Source organism: Ctenopharyngodon idella, chromosome 14, assembly GCF_019924925.1.
Source record: "Ctenopharyngodon idella isolate HZGC_01 chromosome 14, HZGC01, whole genome shotgun sequence".
Classification (NCBI taxonomy): Eukaryota; Metazoa; Chordata; class Actinopteri; order Cypriniformes; family Xenocyprididae; genus Ctenopharyngodon; species Ctenopharyngodon idella.
Window position 1 is genome coordinate 9,251,098 of NC_067233.1, and position 22,143 is coordinate 9,273,240.

Consider the following 22,143-nt stretch of genomic DNA (forward strand, 5'->3'; position numbering starts at 1 on the left):
CTGCATGTTGCTCAGTTTGCACCAATTTACTGCACTTTCTGCACAGTTAAGACTAGCGCTCCTTTCAGTGGATGCAAATTCCCCTCATTTGGCTCCAAATGAAGCATAATTGCTCATATTCAAGCAAACACCTTGCTATGAGAGGTTCTTCCTAGTTCGTTCATATTAAATCTGAGGAGAATGAAAAAAAATCCCAAAATCCATTTGCGCACACGTGCCAGCTGGATCATTCTGTTTGGAGGAATGATGAGGAAATGGATGATGCAATTGAGCACATTGAACATTAAACATCCTGCTAGCACTTTTGATTCAGCAACCGCCGTCTCCAAACTTCCCTGTATGTTCCTAAATGCCAATTAAAGAAGTAAAAACTGAATTTATCCATCAAGTTGGTTTCATTTAGATTTTACTTAAAACATTCCAAAAAAGTGAATCAAAAGCGATTGTATTTTGCCATCACGGATGACACGGTGTCCCAATTAGTCCAAACGCAGACGTTCTGTTTCCCCTTTAGTCGTGAAACGCAATGGAATTATATCACCCAGACGTTCCATCATCAAAGTATACTCTAGCCTTTCCTCTCTTTTGTTTCGAATGCCGCAAGTTAGAGAGGGTCTCGTTATTCAAAAGACCCAAAGTGTCTGAAGTGGCAGCGCAAGCACACCGCCGACAATGGCTTACAAGAGTCTGTTTTAATTCATACCCTCTTTTTAAAAAAGGGGGACAGCACAACAAACCGTTGACCCACTGATATACAATTAAGAGTGATGCGGCAGTTAATGCTACAAGCAACTCTGTTTAACAGTCTGTCTTTGACCCACTGCCACTGAATAAATATAATGCAAAGAGCGAGAGACCGAACGAGAGAATGGGAGCCAGGGAGATTTTAAGCCACAGATAAGTAGTTAAAGACCTTTATAGAGTATAACACCATTATCCTTGCTGAATAAAAATAGGATTTAGTGTTTTTTCCACTTAATTTGAATCAAAAGAATCCCCACCTTACATATTGCACTGGTAATGTAATGGAGAGAGAATCACAAAAAGGCTTTGTGGTTCTGACACCTCCTATAGTGGGCCTGTGTTGTCCCGCGAGCAAAAGGGAGAGCAGGCTTTTTCTTCTTCGCCTTGCTATCTGCTAACACATTCTAATTGATGCCGCTGCATTCCTGCACTGGGCGCATTCAATGAATAACGAGTGACGGACTCAATGCCCATGAATTAGTCCCTTCTAAGAGAAGCAGTAAAACAGCCCCCCTGCCCCCCGGCCCTAGATCTCCCCCTTCTAGCCACCGAGCTCCCCTCAATCCCGGGCCAAAGCCTGCTCCAGCTTCACCGCCCATTAAAGTGCCACTATTGTGCACCGACGCAACCCACAAAAGCTGTCCATCTCTCCGAGGCCTCTAAAGCCCGGACTCACACAGACTGGAGTGACAATCTCTGCGACTCCCCCCGGCCTCCTTCCCACCCTCACTCTTCCCAATAAACCCCCTAATCCCACCCCTTGCACCAACGCGCGCACACACACACACGTGTGCGAGCAAGTTGCGCTCTCTCTCCCTCGGTTGCCTCTGCCGCGCACAAAGCATCAATCTGTCTTCGGTGTTGGCACCCTCGGCCCTTTGTCCAATCTGCAGGTGTCTATGAAAGCAGCTACGGTTGCCCTAGCCCCACGGCTCACCACGCCTCGTCCTAGGACAGGAACTGCTGACAAAGACCCAGTGTGGGAATGAGGGATGCGTACAAGGAGAGAAAGTGAGGGGACTTCCCTAAAATTGATGTCTTGCAACTTTTAGGAAGTCCTGTAAACAGAGAGCAACTTGTTAGTGTGACTAGAGCTCAGTGTCACTATGAGAAGAAGTAGTGATGGAATGCCAGATATAAATGCCATTTTTTCTTAAATACTCAAAAGACTGGAAAATCTGTATAAATTTTACTTCTTTATACCAACAAGTTTATTAAAATATATACATTATTTAATGACTTAACTAACAGATGCTACTGTTTCTTAATAATTTGTTAGTAATCTCTTTTTAATATATTCCCTATTCTCTAAAAAAATTCTCATCTCTCTCTCTCTCTCTCTTTATATATATATATATATATATATATATATATATATATACACTGTATATACTGAATATATATATATATATATATATATTATATATAAACAAATCAACAACAACAAAACGGTGACGAATAATGGTAATAAATGACACCATTATCAGCTGTCATTAACGAATAAATAAAGTGTGCATGTCTTTAGACAATTAACCTATATTAAGATTACAATAAAAACAGGTTTTTAAGTACAAAAACACATTAAATGCCTTTATAAATGATTGAATTACACAGCCTACAAAAAATTACTCACCATATTTCTTGTGCTATTTTGTAGCCCTAAATATTTATCTTTTTTTGTCACAGACAACTAGTGTGTAAAAGCCTCAAGGATGTGAAGTGTCTCCAGAATGAAGTCTGAACCTACAATCATAGAATTTGCATAATCAGCTGAACCGCCACTTACTGCATTAGTACGCCATCGTGTGGGTTTATTGCATATAGCAGATTCATTTTCTAAGCACGAGCTGCTTTTCTTAACGTCACCAGAAAAAACTTTTGAAAAATATTTTCATGCCACGATTATAGTTAACTAAAACCATAAAAAAATTAAACAAAATAATCGTTAACTTAAATAAAATAAACTTATTTTTTTAAGATGCCAAGGTAACATTTCTTATTTTCATTTAGTTTAACTTGATGTACTAAAAATAGTAAAAAATAAAGCTGAAAAAGGAATAAAATCTATATATTAAAAAAAATAAAATAAATAATAATAATAATAATAATAATAATAAACTTGACAAAACATCAAAATACTAAAACTTTAAAATTAAAACTAATTCAAAATATTAATAAAAACTATAATAGTATCTCAATTAGAAATAGCACTCATGGTAAATGAATGATGTATTGTTTATATATTGGCTGGCTTGACAAAGCTTAAATTTACTTTTGTAAATATGTATTTATAAGCTTTTTTTCTAATTTAAAGTTGCATAATAACATTTCTGTTCAGTCAAATGCTCTCTACAATGAAAATGTCCTCTTCCCTTCTTCAGCGGTTGGCAACTGTACAGTATGCCATAGCCCACTAGGGGGCCTCAGTAAACTTCCATGGAACTACCTTGCAACGTAACGTGCATCATATTCATATTCAGGAGAAAACTTAGGAGTTTTACATGAACTGAACTTTTTTTTTTTTTTTTTTTTTTTTTAACAGTGTGCTGCCCAAAAAAAAATAAAAATCAAATTTTAATTAGTCCCTTCAGCTGATATAAAAGCGTAACTGGCTAATTAGTTTGTAAATTAATTTTTGTTATAATTTCATGTGATTTCAGAGGAAATATCACAGTTTGTGCTTGGGAAGCCTTTAAATAGTGACTCTGACAATATAGGACTGAGTTACAAAGGCTGAGAATCACTTCCCTAATATCATTTCATTTGCACTGATGATGAAGTAGAAAATCACGTTAATGAAATAATAATTCTGGACAATCACCCTATTAAAGATCACAATTAAAACAGGTTTTTATGCATTAAATGCTCCAATGTTTATGACGTAGCCAAAGCCAGTGGCTAAGTTCTGAGTGGCTGTTAGGCAGTTTTATGTATTTTATGTATGTTTTTGAGTATTATGAGTGGTTACTAGGTGATCCCTAGGGTGCACTGAATGGTTAGTGGTTAGTTAGCTATGTAGCTAGCTATACAGACAGATAGATAGATAGGTAGATAGATAGCTCACACATTGCCCTATTTTGAGTAAAAATAGATAGATTAAAAAAACTGCTTTGTAAAGATTGTAGAAGTAAACATACGATAATCCAAAAGTATTTATCCGAATGAGCACACTTGGACTAAAAGCCCAGAGGGATGTAAATATAATCAAACACAGAAAGGCATCAGCAGTTAACAGGTTAATGTGACATTTTCTGTCTCGGGGGCAACTTACTATCTGTGGTCAAATCTACAAGATAACGGAGGCGGAGGTGGGTAAAATGGTTGGTGGTTGTGGTAAGCAGGGCGGAGCTGAGAGCGAGTCTCACGGAGGAGCTCGTAAAGAAAAAGGAGGAGTGACGAGAGTGAAGGACGAGAGAGGACCAGGCATGGACTATTTATGTTGGTGTTTTATTATTTTTATGCGGCTGTCTTCCGTGAGGGGCTGTCCCTTTACTTTCGTTTTGTTGTTTGTTCATTTTATGATTAAATTTTATGTTTAACGTTCACCGGTTCCCACCTCCTTCTTCCTTGTACTTTAAACATTGCTACAGTGGTTTTGACAAGGCTTAGGCCTATCCCAGACTAAAATGCATGTTTGAGATGTTTTAACTGAATGAAACTTGTACTGTCATATCTTAAAATATGTCAGTGCCATTGTTTTGTCTCAAGATGCACACCAGTAATGTTTTTTAAGGCACACTTATAAAAGTTACTTAGATGTCCTAATTAAACTAAGGCCTAATTCTGACTTAATCTAAGCCCTGACTGTAAAACCAGGCCTATATGAACTCAAAATTACAGTTTTTTACTTTCACTAATGGAAACTTTTTAATTTTGTATTGAGTTAGTTTAGAAAAATCATCTGCTGAAGTCTATTGCTGATATAGATATTCTTACATGTGTCTAACTGCGGTTGCAGATGCTCAGTCAGCTTGCTCTCAAATGTTCACTGTTCCAATATGGCACACGGCTTACGGCCCATAGAAACAGCTACTAATGAGGCATCTATATATATGTTTCTATACTCTGTAATTTCATAGCTGGATCACCAATCACAGAGCTGAAAGTGTAGAAAAATTCTATTAGGAAGAAGAGGCGTATTTCATTTAACCCTTCACATTCCAGCACAAACTGAACAGGCAGATTCGAAGGGTTTATTTCCTCAAAAAGGTTTAGATGTTTATTGTCAAATTATGAATTCCTAAAATAACAAATATTCAAATATTATTTTTTACAATAGTGTAGGCCCTCTCTTTGTGTTATAAATTACTAAAGAAATTATTGCAAACAAAAAAACAGCCATCATGGCATCCTCAAAAAGCAAATAAGACCTTAGTTAAAGTTTGATTAATATGGACATATCCTACATATAATAAAGAATTGACCATATGCACAGCTACTTCCTGGTTTTCGTTAAAAGTGCAGTGTGTAAATTTTAGCGGTATCTAGCGGTGAGGTTGCGAACTGCAACCAACGACAGCTCACCCCTCCCTTGCATGATTTGAGAATCTACATGCCGTCTGGCCGACACAAGTCAAAGATGTCGTCTGAGACAGTAGAGAGTACGTTAAACAGTCAAGCAATGAAGTTTCTTCTTCTAACAAAGAACGGTTTCTGCTTCTAATAAACCAGACGACTACTACTACTACTACTTCTTCTTCATGCGTATTCAACGTAGTGACGATGCAAGCTGCCTCTAAAAACACGAACGATTTAGAAGAAGAACAACATAGTGACGAAACGTGCTCTGTATAGTGTTTGTCCGTTTAGGGCTGCTGTAGAAAAATGCCGGCGCAAAATGACAACTTGATATGGATGGGGGACCCACGGTCTATGTAGATATAAATGGCTCATTCTAAGGTAATAAAAACATAACGGTTCATTATGTAAGGTCTTTATACACGACTGAAAACATAGTTATATATATTATATTGCATTTCTCTCAATAGATCCTCCCAAATTTTACACATTGCACCTTAAGCCAGCTTGGGCATTTCTGGTGAGCTGTTAGCTGTCATTCTGTAGGCTACTCGCTGTACATCGACACAAAACATCAATGGTTGACTTTTTAATGTTGTATTTATATTTTAATGCAGTTATCACACTTGCCTAATTTGCCAATAAACCAGTTTTATTGATTGCAATAAAGACAAAGCTAACAGAAACGTTTGAATAAGAAACGCCGTGTCTGTAATTAGACACGCACGCGCAACATTTCTCCAGCACTTCAAATGTTATTTTTAATGTGATGACCAAAAACATTATTTGTTCATTGTCCCCATTAGTAAAACTGAACGTTTCAAGGTGTAAGAAATCCAACATTCGATAGAAAATTTTTTTATTTAAAGATAAAAAAAAAGTAATTAATGATCACTATAATGAATATTAAATATTATAAAATCACTAGGTTTAAAAATACATTTTGTCAAGGTAACGTATGAAGTACTCACAAAATCTCATGAAAAACAATAACTTGTGAATGAATACACAGAAAGCGAGCACTGCGCTCTCCCTTTATAATCACAGAAGCTGTCAGTCAGTGCAAACTCACATTTTATTCAATGAATTTTGAAAACTTGGTGGGGCAGCATAATATTGTAGTGTTGGTCACATTTGATTCGATTTATGATTCCCCCCTCTCCCCCTTTTTTAAAATACTGAACTAATTAGGATTGTTTATTGCACCAAAAGTAATTTGAGAGGAACTTTAATTGTACAGTTCAAGTCACATTATGTTTGTTTACATATAGACCACAAGAAATTAATAAATTAAGAACTATAAATTAAGAAGCTAAGGAAGTATACTTTAAAATTGTAATATTTACCCATCCTTAGAACTTCTAGATATAGATTTAATATTGATCACAATAGTTTTACTTTCTGTGATTCTTAAATTGAAACAACAGTACATTTGTTTTTTGACTGTTTAGAGAGTTTTGGTCTGACATATACGAGTGGCTTAAAATTACAATTAATTTGATTTCTTAATTTTCTACAAATGACATAACTTTTGGTATAATAACGGAAGATGTACACATTCAATTTCAACTGAACAATATTTTGAGTTTGGGATAATTTTATATTCATAACTGTAAGTGCCTTAAAACAAAGCCATTGTTTTCTGTTTTTCTGAAAGAATTTTGGATTTATTCTAAATCTTGAGAAGCGATCAGATAAGGTGTGCAAATACCTCGGAAAACTGCTTAGAAAAAGGATGTGGATGAGGACATGAATGCATTTTACAAGTTGAAATCTAATTATGGTAATTCTAGCATGGTGTGAACACCTGAAGTGCTGAGCGTGTCTGTGAGGGAGAACTGTGATGCGGCACGCCAGAAAATTACAACCGCACAATGTTTCTAATTCGCGTATTTAACTAATTTAGTGTTGATATATTTTTACAATATTTCGTGCTATCACAAAAAACGAGTATCCTGGGGATGATGGAGGGGCACAAGAAGAATCTGGGCCCCCTAGACCCGGCCCTGATTTACAGTGTGCTGATGCTTTTTTCACACAAAAGTGTGAAAACTGATGGTCAAATTGAATTTTGCCGAGGGATTTTTTTAATGTCGTCTTACGTTTGAATAACTAAATTAACGCTAGATCTGACTATTTAAATTACTATATTCTGATTATAAACTAAGTATTACACTATGCTGTTAAAGCTACCTCAGTACAGACCCGACACACCAACAAGTGTCATTTCACCGTAGTTTTCCAGCTGCCTTATATTTTTGCGCAAGTTCTTAAAGGGTTAGTTCACCCAAAAATGAAAATATTGTCATTTATTACTCACCATCATGTCGTTTTACACCCGTAAGACCTTCGTTCATCTTCGAAACACAAATTAAGATATTGTTGATGAAATCCGATGGCTCAGTGAGGCCTCCATTGAGAGCAAAGCCATTGAAACTCTCAAGGTCCATAAAGGTAGGCTACTAACAGTGGCGGCGCTAGGCCGGGGCTTGCTGGGGCTATAACCCCACCAGAAATGTGCTTAGCAGACCCCCAAGGATTTCCTAATGATTTTCCTGTTTTTTACTCTGTCACTTAAAAAAAGTCATTAAACACCTAAAAATATAATAAAATAAGAGTTAATAAATGGGGGAGGAGTCATTGCACGTTCGGGTAAGGCGCGCGCGTTAGGAATAGCAATCAAGCGGCTCGTCAACAGCCATCATATTGGAGAGCAATGGAATATGAAGCAAAAGACCGCGGACTTTAGACACATCTCGGATTAGTTCAGAAGAAACAGAGATATTGTCCTCTTGTAATCTGCTATTGGTGAATAGATACCTTGATCTTTTTGAATATTCACTCACGTCATACGTCAAACGTCAAGTAGGCTAATACAGATTTTAATATAAATTCTTGCACTTGTTCGCCCTAGTAAGCCTAGTGGTGATGAAAAATTAAAGAGAAAATGTCGTTTCGATCTAAACATATAGATTAATGCGTTAAACAGGCGTCTTTGACCGTTACATCTAGCCTGCTTTTACAGTTTCTCGCGTCGCGTTTTAAAACGCCGTGTCAAGTTCAAAGTTCAACATCTGAAAACACATCTCGACACATGCGCTCTTTTCCATGTTGTTTGCATTTTAATTACAAGCGCGTTCCTTCATTTTGACAATTGAAGTACGTACACATAAGATATGGGACTGTAGTCGACAATTTTCAATAAACCATTGTTGATTCAAAGATCTGATAAAGTAATAATAAAGGTGTTAAGCAAAATTGATAGGCTACTGTGCTTAGTAAGGTGTACACTTTACATTGAGGCATTGTAAATGTATAGTTTAAGGTAAAATGGAAAATTAAAAAAGTAAAATGCAATAAATGCAGGGTATTGAAGTTATTGATGTATAGGCTACTTTTTTTTCTTAGCACCCCCTTTGAACTATTAATTGTATGTTCTTGGCAACAACAATAATAATAAAAAAAATAAAAATAAAATCCTCTCTAGTGGGCTCATGGGATAGTCAAGTGTCCATCGTATGCACACTTCAGAATCTCGCCAGAAGAAGTAGGTCATCCAGGTACTTTTTGCCTACTCTTTCATGAATACTGTGAATTTGGGCATACTTCTTTTGTCACATACTGTTTTTTGCCTTCTATATAGTAGGGAAGTATGCGATTTCAGATGCAGCCTTAGTCTAAAAGTGGAGTTAAATGCAGCCAAGAGATCTCAACCCAAAAATATTATTGCAATTATTATTGCCTCATTATTATATATGCATTTAAGTCATTTTTAAGGCTATCGTGTATTGTCTTGTCTTGTGAGCTAAGTGTATCGGTCACACCCCTAATAAACTTAATTTCCCAACAAAATTGTGGCCAGTGAAAATGGTAAATACTAGTAGCTAATAACTTTGGGAAAACCACTAGCCACAGTGGCTGGTGAGCAAAAAAAAAAAAAAAAGTCAAGCCCTGGACAGACAGACAGACAGACAGTGTGACTGCACTATTCATAGGAATTTATTTAGCAATTGCTTGACTAAGGATCAGTCTTCTTGTTGGGTAAATATATAACATGCTTGCAATCTGAACATGAACCACGTGGTGGTGGTATAACAAAATCTATCAACAAGCTAACAGTGTGAGTAAAGGGGTGAGAGAGGACGTCTATTCAGTACTTTTGGTAAAATACATTTTATCCCAGCCCAGAAGTGAACACGTAGTATTATTAATGCCAGTCAGTGTATTTGCAGTACTGACACAATGATTCACAACATCGACATTAAATTGGTTAGATATAGGTGTTTTTAATGCACGTAACAATCCCATGAAATAATACATATGACATTGTTTTATCCAAGAGTCTCACAGCATAAGCTAATCAACTTACAATATAAATGTCATTATTTATATATATATATATATATATATATATAACAATGACATTTATATACTTATATACTATATACATACATAGATATACTGTCAAATAAAGAAGACAAAAATATTGCTGCAGGAAATGAAACAAAAAGTATTTCCTTCCTTATAACCTTACTATTATGACAATGACTAAAGGTCAACATTTAAAATATTTTCCATGAAAAATATTTTCACGGCTACTACTACCAACGTTAATTTCAACTGAACAAGTTTCTCAGAAGTGACACGCTGTTTGTTCATGCAATAATAATAAAAAAAAGAATCGTTCTTGCCTAAAAACACATTTCCCAGAAACCTTGCGTCATGACGGCACCGAGGGGCGGGGCTTGTTGTCGTAGCGGCACTTGCGTTATGAGAGTAAAATGTGTTTGACAGGAATCTGAACGAGAGGAGGGGGCGGCGGCACACGAGTGGAAATCCGCACCTTCAAGAGATCGCCATCACTTTTTTCCTCTCATCAATCTCCAATCGCGTGCAGTCCATTAACCGTGGGGAGGCGAATGCGGTGAATTATTTGGAGGCTCAGCAACAGGGCACACAGAGTACAGGATGCCGCTGACTCTATCAACCCCGTGCGCGGGGAGCTCCCGCGACTAGCGCCGCGCAAAGTATCCAAAAAGGAGAATGCGAATGGTTAGAGATGACAGGATTCAATTAATATGGAAACGATGTAGCTTCACCGCCGCATTGCATATAGCTCGGGGAAACAGGTTAGAAAGTAGATAGCTAAATAGGGCGCATTTTGCCGTCATACATGCAAACTTACTCATCATTAAGCTCAACTAGCCTATAGTTGGCTGCAACAAAAGGAAAACAGCTGCTCGACACTGTCTTCAGATACCAAAGAAGACAGAAGAATTAAAGATGTTACGGAGGAGGCTCAACCGATTGGTATGTATGGCACTCCAGTTTCGTACACTTGCATGTTACTTTAAACGCAGCGAACGAAGATGTGATCGAGTGTGTAACTAATAATGATCAATCTGAGTCTGACAACAGGGCGCATGTCAATGAAACATCTCAAATGGTGCATAAGTGGAGCGTTTATTTAAAAACTAGGGAGCCACCCTGCTAAAAGCGCTGGTCTGGCTAACCTCAAAGAGTTTTTTTTTTTTAACACCACCAAAGCAGTAATTATTTGAGGCATGCAGTCAACTTCCTGGTAACATGGACCAGCTGTTGCTAAGAGAGTAGTGCCACGCATATTAGCGATTCAAAACATGAGTTTATGGGGTTTAGCAGCCGTAAAATCATTTTTTTGTGAAGTTGAAGGTTGTTTCAAATGCTTTGGCATTTTACTAGAGACTGACGACGCCTCAGCTGTGGTGAAGATAATCGTTTTAGGCAGCTCGTATAGATGTGTCCTGCCAATATTTTTTTTTTTTAAAGTTGAGCTGCATTCCTGATGTTAATCAAATAATACTGCTCAGTCTTGCAAGCTAAGCCCTTTACGTGTTGTACTTGAATCCAATAATTAATTTCCTAATGCCCTTCATTGCTGTCGCAACCTTTTTAGATGGGAACTTTATTTGGGCACGTGATGCAGTAATTCTGCTCTTACCACATAATTGCAGAGCATCAGGGCAATGCTGGAGGAGCTCTTGAAGTTTATTGCAGAGTTTAAGATGAAGCTTTTTTAGTCATAGCTGTTTTAGGCTGTGGTGGGAGTACTTGTAATCAAACCATTCTTTTTGTGCTTCAATTGTTGTTGTAATTCACCCTTACAAATGAATTTACTGTGCACTCCATATCCTTCAAGTCACCATGAAATCAAAACTGACAGTTCTTGTCTTTTAATTAAATATTGCAGAATTTATGATAAATGATTTATCCGTGCACATTATTATTTTGTTAAAATTCAAATGCAATAGCAAAACACAACCATCCAATCAATTCCCCATGGACAAAATCAAGTCCCACCCTACAATTCTTCTCGTTTGAGAAGGTGTTTCACTCAAGTATACGTCACAATAGGGAAGAAAGGTCTATAACAACTTCCATTTCATGCCGATTGCCAATTTTAAAGGGTCCACCCAAAACTAAAAATGTAGACACTCACACTCATGTCAGTCCAAACCCATATGACTTTTTCCTCTGTGGAACACAAAAGGAGATTTATTTCATTATATGAAGATTAAAAAAAATGCAATGAAAGTTTCCATGGATAAAAATAGAAATTCATCTAGGTTTGGAACAACATGAGGTTGATTAAATGATTACACTATTTTCATTTTGAGTGCACTGTCCCTTTAATATGGTTGTGTTAGAACCAATTTATTGTAATGTTTCAATTATATGAAATGTAAATTCTCTCAGTTGGGGTAATGTCTGGGTCATTCTGAACAAACCACATCCTCACTTGCTTAGTCTTTTTCTGTTTGCATAAGCCAGCCAGACCTTGGTCTCGGTTTACCCCTTAATTCCCGTCAAATGCTGATGTACCTGGAATTGTTTGTAAATTGCAGTCGAAGGGCAAAGCCTGGAAAGTATAGACAAGGACTATTGATATACAAAGACGGTGCACTCATTACTTATGAATGGGACAAAAAAGTGCAACGTGCAATATGGCGGAATAGTCCCACCTTCTAAATAAAAGATCCAATTGCTAATTAGTAAAGTCATCAATTCACTGCAGCTGGCATTAAAAGCTCTGGTTGCTATAGAAACATTCAATGCTCTGAGACGTGCGCTTGGGACTGCACATGCGCAATTGCGCATTGGCTTATCTTGCATTTTTTTAACACTATTTGTGCCTAAGAAACAAAATTTATGAGACAGATGTTGTCAGATTTCATTGGTGGTTTTAAATATTTAATTGTATGCTTGGTGAACAGCTTTGGAGATTTTGATGTTTCCCCATTCATAGAGATAGAAGCTGTACTTGCATGACTGAAATAGCTGCCTGAGAGGCGTTTCAAAGATGGCCGCCGAGTGAAATAACCAGCTTTAAAAGGACTATAGATCACGACTGTGACTAATAAACTAGCTGCCCAAAAGTACGCCCACATTTCAAAATCCAATCAATAACCGATGGAGGGAATCAAATCCTGCCCTACAATTTTTCTTTTTCAATAACTCATACAATCAGGTGTGCATCACAGTATGAAAGAAATGATCTGTTGCTACTTCCCTTTCAATGCTACTTATGCCTGCTACAGACTGTGCGATTTTTGGCAATCTTATAAGATCATTACAAATCACACTGTAGGACATGGATCTAATAAACATGGGTATGACATACATGTAGACTGTAAGATGATGACACCTATTGAATCGTGGGCTACAATACAAGATAGTATAGAAAAATAAAACGTCATCAGCATGTGCTAGTGGTAAACAAATAGAGCAAGATAAATCTCACTTTGGCATTGTGGTTTTTATGTGCGCTGAAAAAAAGAGGAGGAAGCAAAAGAGGGTAATATGGCTAGAGAAAAGAGGTGAACCTGGCATGGCAAACATGCAAATGAAGCTTGAGGTAAGTAGTTTTAAGTTTTATCGCCATGTCGCATTGATCAATATGCCATTTCATGTTGCATTTTTATTGGGTAATCAGTAGTCGTAGGTCATGGCAGCAAACAAACTATAAGATGATCATGCTAAATCTCTGAATTATCGCAAGGCATCTTTGGTTGCAAGACTGTGACAACGGCCGTCTTTGAACCTCTCTCACTGTATGACGTAGGACCACTTTTTAGGAGCCATGACCACAGAAATCGCCGCGATTGGTCATCTTTTGTCCGGGACTGTCCAAAATCGTACAGTGTGAACTGGGCATTAAAGGGATAGTTCACCCAAAAATGAAAATTGTCATTAGTTACTCACCCTCATGTTGTTCCAAACCCATAAGACTTTCGTTCATTCAGAACACAAATGAAGATCTTTTTGATGAAATCTGAGAGCTTTCTGTCCCTCCATAGACAACTACGTGACTACCACTTTGACGCTTCAAAAAGTTCATAAAGAGATCGTAAAACTAATCCATATGAATTGAGCGGTTTAGTCCAAATTTTCTGAAGAGACTCGATTGCTTTATACGATGAACAGATTTAATATAGGCTTTATTCACATATACTGTAAACATTGATCAGCGAACATAAACAGAAGCTCAAGCGAACCTGCTTGACACGCAAGAACAAACCTCTTGCGGAAGCTCAAACATGCTGCGTAACACAAGAATGAACCTCATTGGTTCTCTCATGCATCAAGCAAACATGCTTGAGCTTCCATTTACCACAACTGATGTTTGAGTTGATGAAAGTTTATATGTGAATACAAGCCTAAATTCAAAATGTTCATCATATAAAGCGATTGTATCTCTTTTAGAAAATTTGGACTGGATTAGTTTTATGATCTCTTTATGAATAAACTATGTAAATGATGACAGTTTTTTTTCATTTTTGGGTGAACTATCCCTTTAAGCAACCAGCAACAACAAACACATTCACATGGATGTCTTTGGTTGGTGCAAATTTTCTTTAGCGTCTTACCACAAGCAATTCGAGCATTGTGCTTATATGACAGTTTTTTTTGAGACCCCTTATTATTTCTTATTGTGACCCACCCAATCTGATTTTTGATTTAAGCAAACCCAAAACCAGCCTTATTATTCATGCCTCTTTTAAGACCAGTTAGTTGACTAGTCGATTTTTAAAAAATTTCACATAATTACTGGTCAGTAACATAGCTCTGGTGGCACTGACATTGAGTTCTTCTTTTATGATGAGCTGCTTTACTATCTTGTCTCTTTTTTTTATAGTGTAACTCTCCAATAACCTGTTGGTGCCATTAGGCTAAATCGTGCTGCTGGCAGTGTGAGCGCTGTAGATACCAGCAGTAATAGACCAATATAATGATAGCATGCTCTGATATTCCCACAGGTCTTGTAATATTACTCAAGTCAGCATATTCTCTGGCCCTGCTATACTGTTTGCTTCAGTATCTTTTTGTATGGCTCATAAATAATGTTTGCGTGGCCACCGTACCTGTAGTAGACAGTATTGTTATTGCAGTTTTCCAATAGTTTTTACTGGAAATCAAAGTTTGCATGAGGTGTGAATCTTCTAACTGCACTCCTGGGAAAGTCGTTAAAAATGCTGTTGGGGGGGGTGGTGTTGAGACCTGTTTTGGGAAAATCCTGTTGGTTGTAGTTCTCTGACAGGAATGCAAAATCTTGTTGCCTTTAATGTTTTCTTGAAGATTGTGGGCTGTTGTGTCTTAGCTGGTGGTCTGGAGGAAATGTGATAGCATTCAAGTCCGAATCTCTTTTGCAAAGATGTGAATACAATATGGACTCATACAGACGGTTGCATTGTTCTCGTGTTGAGTAATGGTGCGTTTTTGGCAGACTGTTTACTAGGGCTGCACAATAATGGTTAAACTGCTAAACGATTATTTTGCTCAGAAATTATAATTGTGATTATTAATCACAATTATTCTCATTTGAGAAATTTCTTTTTACATTTCATCAGAATTCTTACACGTCTTTAAGCACGGCATTTACAAACACTACAAAACGGTAAATAGAGGATGCCGTGATAACGGAGATGGAATGTAAACGCATAATCTTCGCGACTGAAAGAGCAAAAAGTGGGGCTAAGAGACAAAATCTCCTACAACTTTCAGTATTCCATGTCATGGAGGTGGAGAAAAGAACACAATCCTGCAGACAACATGTAAATCAACGTACACTTGCGTCACTGATAGTTCCTATAGAACTGGTTTAGACCCTACTCTGAAGTAGGAGCTAATTTAGCTCCCCCAAAAGGAGTTCCTAGAACTAAAATCGTGGGTGAGAGGCATTCAGGTACTTCAGCCAATAGTTCTTGGAACTATGAAAAGGTTCCTCCGGTGCGAAACCCCCATATGACGTAAGTGTAAACATATTTACTTCACGAACATGGAAAACAGCGATAACGGCATTTACCTGTTGTCTGCAGGGTTGTGTTCTTTTCTCCGCCTCGATACTGAAAGTTGTCATAAGAGATTTCGTCTCTTAAGGCAGGTGCACGCAGTGCGATTTTGGCCAGGATTTGGTCGTCTGAGACAAATTTTAAGAATCCTAAAAGATTCCTATAATCCTAGGCTAAAATCTGTAGTCTTTGATTGCTAGTTTGACATGTTCACAGACAGCCGATTAATGACCGTCGCGATCAAATTTTACCTCCTCTGAAATTCTGGCAGTGTCGGAAGATTTGGCACACAGTCCTGCAGTGTGACTTCTCCTACGACGAATGTCAAATTGTCTTCGTTTTTCAAGACAAGCCGTGATCAAAATTAATGATAGAGATTTCTTTGTTAGCCACCATTTCAGTCTCGCGTGTAATGCAGCTCACAGTCACCGAACGTGTATGGGTTGATGATGTAATATTCTGGACAAGTTTTCATGCGCGCATCCATTTTTAACGTGTCTTGACTGTCATACAGTCTGACATAAATGACAGCTGAGATCCCACAGTGTGACATGAGGATAATGAACGTACAGCCTGACAAGCAACAATCGTAAAGGACTATTATAAATTCCACAGTGTGCACCCAGCTTTAGCCCCACTTTTTGCTCTTTCAGCCGCATAGATTATTTGTTTACATTCCATCTCTGTTATCACGATCATGGCATCCTCCATTCACCATTTTTTAAGGTTTGTAAATGCCGCGCTTAAAGACGCCGCTGTCGGCCGCCTCAGAGTTCCTATTCGCAGTGTGAATGCAACCAGGGACATGGTCCGGTGGAGAAATTAGTTCCTGGGGAACTATCCTAGTGGCTAGTTCCTATAACGGAGTTCCTATAACTGTTCGGTGCGAAAGCCCCTATTGATAGTTCCTATAGTGCTGGTTTAGACCATACTCTGGAGCTAATTTAGTTCCCCCAAAAGGAGTTCATAGTTCCTGCGGTGTGAACACGGCAAAATCCGGGTACTTCAGCCAATAGTTCTAGGAACTATAAAAAGGTTCTCAGGTGCGAAAGCCCCTTAGGTCTAGGTTCATGTTTGAATTTATTACAGTTTGTCAAGGAGACGGTTTGCTTGCAGATTATAGCAAAGCAAGCAGCCTTGTGAAGGAACATAGTCTGGCTATATTACACTTTTATTTGAGCAGGATATCGCAGTGGAGATCACTAAACTCCAACATACATGTTTGTCTGTGTTTTCAGATCACCAGCATTTTTTTTTTTTTTTTTTTTGCAGTGCAGAGAGGGTGTGTTGCTCATGGTTGCCAGGTTGGAAATATTAATTAAAACACCAGGCAGAAAATATATCTGTTTGATTAAAAAAAGCTCTAATTGAGCCTTTATTGTTGTTTTGGCAGGTAAAATCTTAGGTAATTTTTTTTCTTTTAATTTTTGTATTTAATAAAAAGAATTTAGACTTATAGTACAACTCTAAACAATACTAATATTTACGTCTAAATTTCTTCATTTTTAAATGTTAAACCATCAAGCTTTTGTTTTGATGGTTTGCTGGCAAATGGATGTATGCTCTGATGGTTTCAGAGTGAAACTATGCCCTTTGCATGCGTCCAGTTCATGGTCCAGTGAAGCACTCTAAAATGGGCTGCATGTGTGTGGATTAACAGTGCTATTCTAGAGCTGATCTTTCATATATGTATTTAAACAATAAGCACTCTGCCTGATTGGACAATCACACTAAGCCATATCATGACACAATATCAATTTTATTTCTATATATTGTGCAGCCCTAGCTTGTTACCAATGCAAGATAGCAGAAATAACAATGAATAATCAGAGTTTATTTGTTTCAGTTAAACTTCAGAGTAGCTGTTGACACATCTACTATATGTCAGATCCTGTCTGACAGAATTTCTTTGTTGCACTGTCACTTCTGTATCGGAGCATTTATAGCAGGTCCTTCCTCTTCAGTAGTTAAAGGTGAAGTCAGAGAGCTTCCTTTGGTGCAAATGATGCTCTCTTAGGAAAGACTTTGCCTCTTTGAAGCAAACCCCTGAGGAGATCTGAAGATGGAGCTGTGTGGATGTTATTAACCGTGGCTTACCCAAAGAGCACTGCAAATGTTTGATGTGTGAGGGTCCCTTTTCTCTACTCTCTGAGGGTTTTCACTGTCTGCAATCATTTCTTTTTAATATTTTTTGCAATATTGTGAAAAATCCGTGAGATGTTTTTGTCTTCTCTTTATACTGTCTTTTTTATTTTATTGGGCTTTTTTTAATAGGAAACTGCAGCCGGAAACAACAAGAAAAGTGCGTGTGTGAGAATGTGCGCTACAGGGAAAAGACCTGAAACCGGATTCAAACTCCGGTGACTTGTACTGGCTGCATATTTTTTCCAGTTATCTTTTTTTTTTGCAAAGTTGTAGTGCTGTTTTCCTCCAGATTAAAGTTGTGAAGAAATAGAAGTAGCAACAGATACTTTGTACCAGTATGTGAAGTACATAAAAGTGAAACAAATTATCAAAAAAGAAAAAATTTAGGATGAGGGGTGGTCTTTAAGCAAACAAAATTACTAGAGAAGTTGTTGTCATTGGAAGATCAAGTTATGGGATTTTGATAACATTACAAGGTAAAAAAAACAAAACAAAAAAAAACCTATGTATGGATGAATTGTTCACAATAAGATCTATTACACACATTCACAAAATAAATAAGTTGAATTTATTTCATTTCACTTCACTTAAAAAACAACTAGTTTACCTTAGTCCTATTGCTGGCACAAGTCCCACAGAATCCTGGGATACTAAAAGCTTGCATGCGCATCATTTGCACACTGTGTTGACTAGCTTTTTTTCCTTTGTTTAAAGTAGGGATGCAACAATACGGTTATCCCACGATTCAATACATACCTCGTTTTTTTTAATCAGGGTTTTCGGTTTGGCTCGGCTCTGATGGCTTGGCACATCAGAGGATTTCTTTATTTTACTTAAAAGCAAAAAAAAAAAAAAAAAAAACTTGTACGCATACCTAGTGTATTGTGTAATATAAAATAAATATATATAAAGATTAACCCTGGCAGCTATCAGCTGTACAGTTTTTCAGTCAAGAGCAGCCAGTGAGTGATTTTCTCTGTCTTATTGTTTTTTTGTTTTTTTTTTACATTTAAAGGGATAATTCACCCCAAAATGAAAATTCGGTCATCATTTACTTACGCTCAGGTTGTTTTAAACCTGAACGAGGTTCTTTCTTTTGTTGAATGTGGGTAACCAAACAGTTGCTAGTCCACTTTGACTTCATTGATTGACTACCACTTTGACTACCACTTGTCCCTTTAAGGACAAGTGGTAGCATGTTTACTCTTAGGCTGCTGTCAATTTAAGACACTAATATAATATAAAATGTATCTAATATAGAGTCGGACTTGTAACCTGAAGGTCGCGGGTTCGAGACTCAGTACCGGCAGGAAATGTAGGTGGGGGTAGTGAATGAACAGTGCTCTCTTCCACTCTCTTTACCCACAACTGAGGTGCCCTTGAGCAAGGCACCTAACCCCCAATCGCTCCCTGGGCGTCGCAGCACAAAAAAAAGCGTGCTCCGGGTGTGTTCATTGCGTGTGTGCATTCACTAGAGTGTGTGTGCACTTGGATGGGTGAAATGCAGAGCACAATTACAGAGTATGGGACACCATAATTGGCCAAACGCCACGTCACTTTCACTTTCACGTGCATCTGATTTTCTCTCAACTGTTTACTTCAAAAGCACATTGTGGAGGCATTTTAATCGTCCACGCAAAACCGCAATCAAGCACATATTGAACCATGAATGTCGTACCGAACTGTTTAATATTATATTGAGAATTGTGGCATCACTAGTATAAAGCCAGACAATGTAGAGTACCTTTCATTTTAAGGATGTCCCATCACTGTAAGGAACTGCTGAGATGATTTGCTTAAATTTGTATGATGTTGTTTTCATTTTGCTGAGATTTTGAACCCAGCAAGGGCTTTCAGTTCACCTTGTGATTGGTTGTCTTGTCTCTGCTTTGTCTGAGTAGCCAGGCGTACTGTCACGCAAGGACCGCTCAGTCCTGCTCTACTCCTCTGCCTCCACTGTGGTGTGTCCTAGCTACTAATCAGTTGTACCGTCTGGCTGTGCCTACAAAGGATGTTTTTTGGGTGTTCAGTTGGTGCAGGAGCACGTCATTAACCCAAGTCGACGGCCTCAGGGAACCTGGTGTGCAGGCTTGTTGGAAACAGCCGTTGTCAGACGGCTCACTCAACACACCTCTGTGAGGCAATGCGGCTCAGTGTGTGAAGTGTCAAATGCCCATCTTGATGAGGTGTTACTGTAATCCCTGTTGACTGTCTTGAGTGGGTATCGAGAACTGGTTCCATTTTAGAACCAGTTCCAAATTTCCAAGAAATGTGGATTTGATGGGATGGGTGCAATTGATTCATGCACATGCAGTTGATTCAGTTGATTTTAATGTGATTTTTAAACCATTCAAGCACAAGAAGACGCGAAAGAGAATTCAATTTGGCACCTGCGCTTGGTTTTCTGTGCTGCACACACATCCAGAGCGTGCACACAAAAAGCTGACTTTCATATAGTGTGCAAATACTGAATTGAGTTCTCTTTCACGTCGTCTTCTGTTCTTGTTAGTACAGTGCGTTCTCTTAAAGGGTTAGTTCACCCAAAAATGAAAATAATGTAATTTATTATTCACCCTCATGTCATTCTACACCCATAAGACCTTCGTTTATTTTCGGAACACAAATTAAGATATTTTTGATGAAATCCGATGGCTCAGTGAGGCCTGCATAGACAGCAATGCCACCGAACTTCTCAAGATCCAGAAAGGTACTCAAAACATATTCAAAACAGTTCATGTGACTACAGTGGTTCTATCTTAACATTATAAAGCGACGAGAATACTTTTTGTGCGCCAAAAAAAACAAATAACGACTTTTCAACAATATCTAGTGATGGCCGATCTTTTGTTTCGATTCAGTGATTCGGAGCGCCAAAGTCTTTTAAAACAAATCTTACAGACTCCAAACTTTTGAACAGTAGTGTACAAAAGTAGTTAACACTTATTTTTTACATTGCTTCATAGAAGCCTATATTGCAAAAATGTACATGCTGTAGAAATGCACTCGGTGCTGAAACTACTTCTGCTGTTGTGAAGCACTGCTGCGTGCACAGTGTGAATGCTGTGAACTGCTGTTGTTCTTCCTTGATTCTTGCTTGTTTTTTTTAAATGAATATATGAATAAATGAATATCAATACTCATGGCATTACTTTAAATGCATTTGCTAATGTTTGTATTAAAATATACATAAAAAAAAAAAAATTGAGTTACATATCATAGTAGTAACATAGTATTTTCACTGGAATTGGCTCCAACTACTGAAATTTTAGTATCATGACAACCAGTAACCAGTGAAGCTTATGCATCAAACCATGTTAATTCCAGCCTCGTTGTATATTACGCTGTATTGAAGTACTTGAACAATCACAAACAATTATTTGTGTTTTTATGCTGATGCTTTGACAACACAGTTCACAGTCTTTTTAAAACAGATCAGTGCAATGTCCCTGGTATGTTCTTTGTGCTAGAATAGTGACCATGTACCTTCACCATCAGAAAGCCCTGTAGTATTATGGGCAGAAGGCCTGGCTCCAATTGTTCTGAAGCCACTTAATTGCTATAAATTTCACTCGGATAGATTCTAAAGCTCCGTCTCAGATCACCCGCCTGACCATCACAAACAGCCCCTAATCTTCACTGTCCACCTGTTGCAGGGGTAGTTAAACTGATGATAACCATGTTGATGGTGTCATGGGCTTTTTGGGCTTAGTGGCGGAGGGTGAGGGGCCCACATTGGCCTGCCTGGACCAGTGATTTATTGGCCTTGTTTCATCAGGAGAGCCATGTATTGATTAGAGTCCTGCTCCGTTTTGCTGCCATTTGTCTTGTCCCTCCCGAACTGGCTGGCAGACAGAAATGCTTATGCTGACTACTTCTTCTTTCCCTATCCCTCTTTCTTTTGCTCTCTCTCTCATTGCACTTCGGCACCCCATAATGAAAACGCAGCCAGCCGCACAAGGCTGAACAGCACATCCCATCAGAGTCAGGATGGGTGAGAGAAAACGGTGCAGAAAGCAGACAAGGCAATGGAAGTGCATGTGCAGATTTACCTGTTGTATCCCTCTGTTACCTTCAATGTATAATAGACAGGCTTTCAGAGGCTGATTGCCACAGCGAGAGGGTTGGAGATCAAGGAGCATCCCGGTCTATCTCTAAAAGCAAGGCTGAGTTCTCAGTTTGTCATTTTAAATAATTTACGTGGCTCGTTTTTAAAATTCTCCTCACAGCGTTCCCCTCTTTCCAGCTGTATATCGTCACCAGGCTTGTGGACTTGAAATGCATTCCTGTCATGATATATTTATAAAGCCTCATCCTGAGATTCCCTGTGTTGTGCCCTAGCTACCGGCAATACCCCAAGAGCACTCTCGCCACAGTGTGAAGAGAATAATGAAAAGTGGGAGTGTGTGAA

General features: G+C 38.1%; 1 protein-coding gene across 5 annotated transcripts in view; it reads left to right on the forward strand.

Annotated features, from left to right (window-relative positions):
* The first annotated feature begins 10,017 nt into the window (after positions 1-10,017).
* Positions 10,018-22,143, forward strand: part of atp11c (ATPase phospholipid transporting 11C) — a 67,014-nt gene continuing 54,888 nt past the window's right edge. For 4 of the 5 annotated variants that reach the window (XR_007933411.1, XM_051918558.1, XM_051918560.1 and 1 more), the window contains exon 1: positions 10,019-10,572. Coding sequence is in view for 4 of the 5 variants with exons in the window: in XM_051918558.1 (XP_051774518.1) it covers positions 10,546-10,572 (27 nt within the window). In the remaining variant the exon portion in view is untranslated. Of the gene's footprint in view, positions 10,573-22,143 lie in introns of all 5 variants that reach the window. The other variant, XM_051918559.1, reaches the window with a different exon arrangement.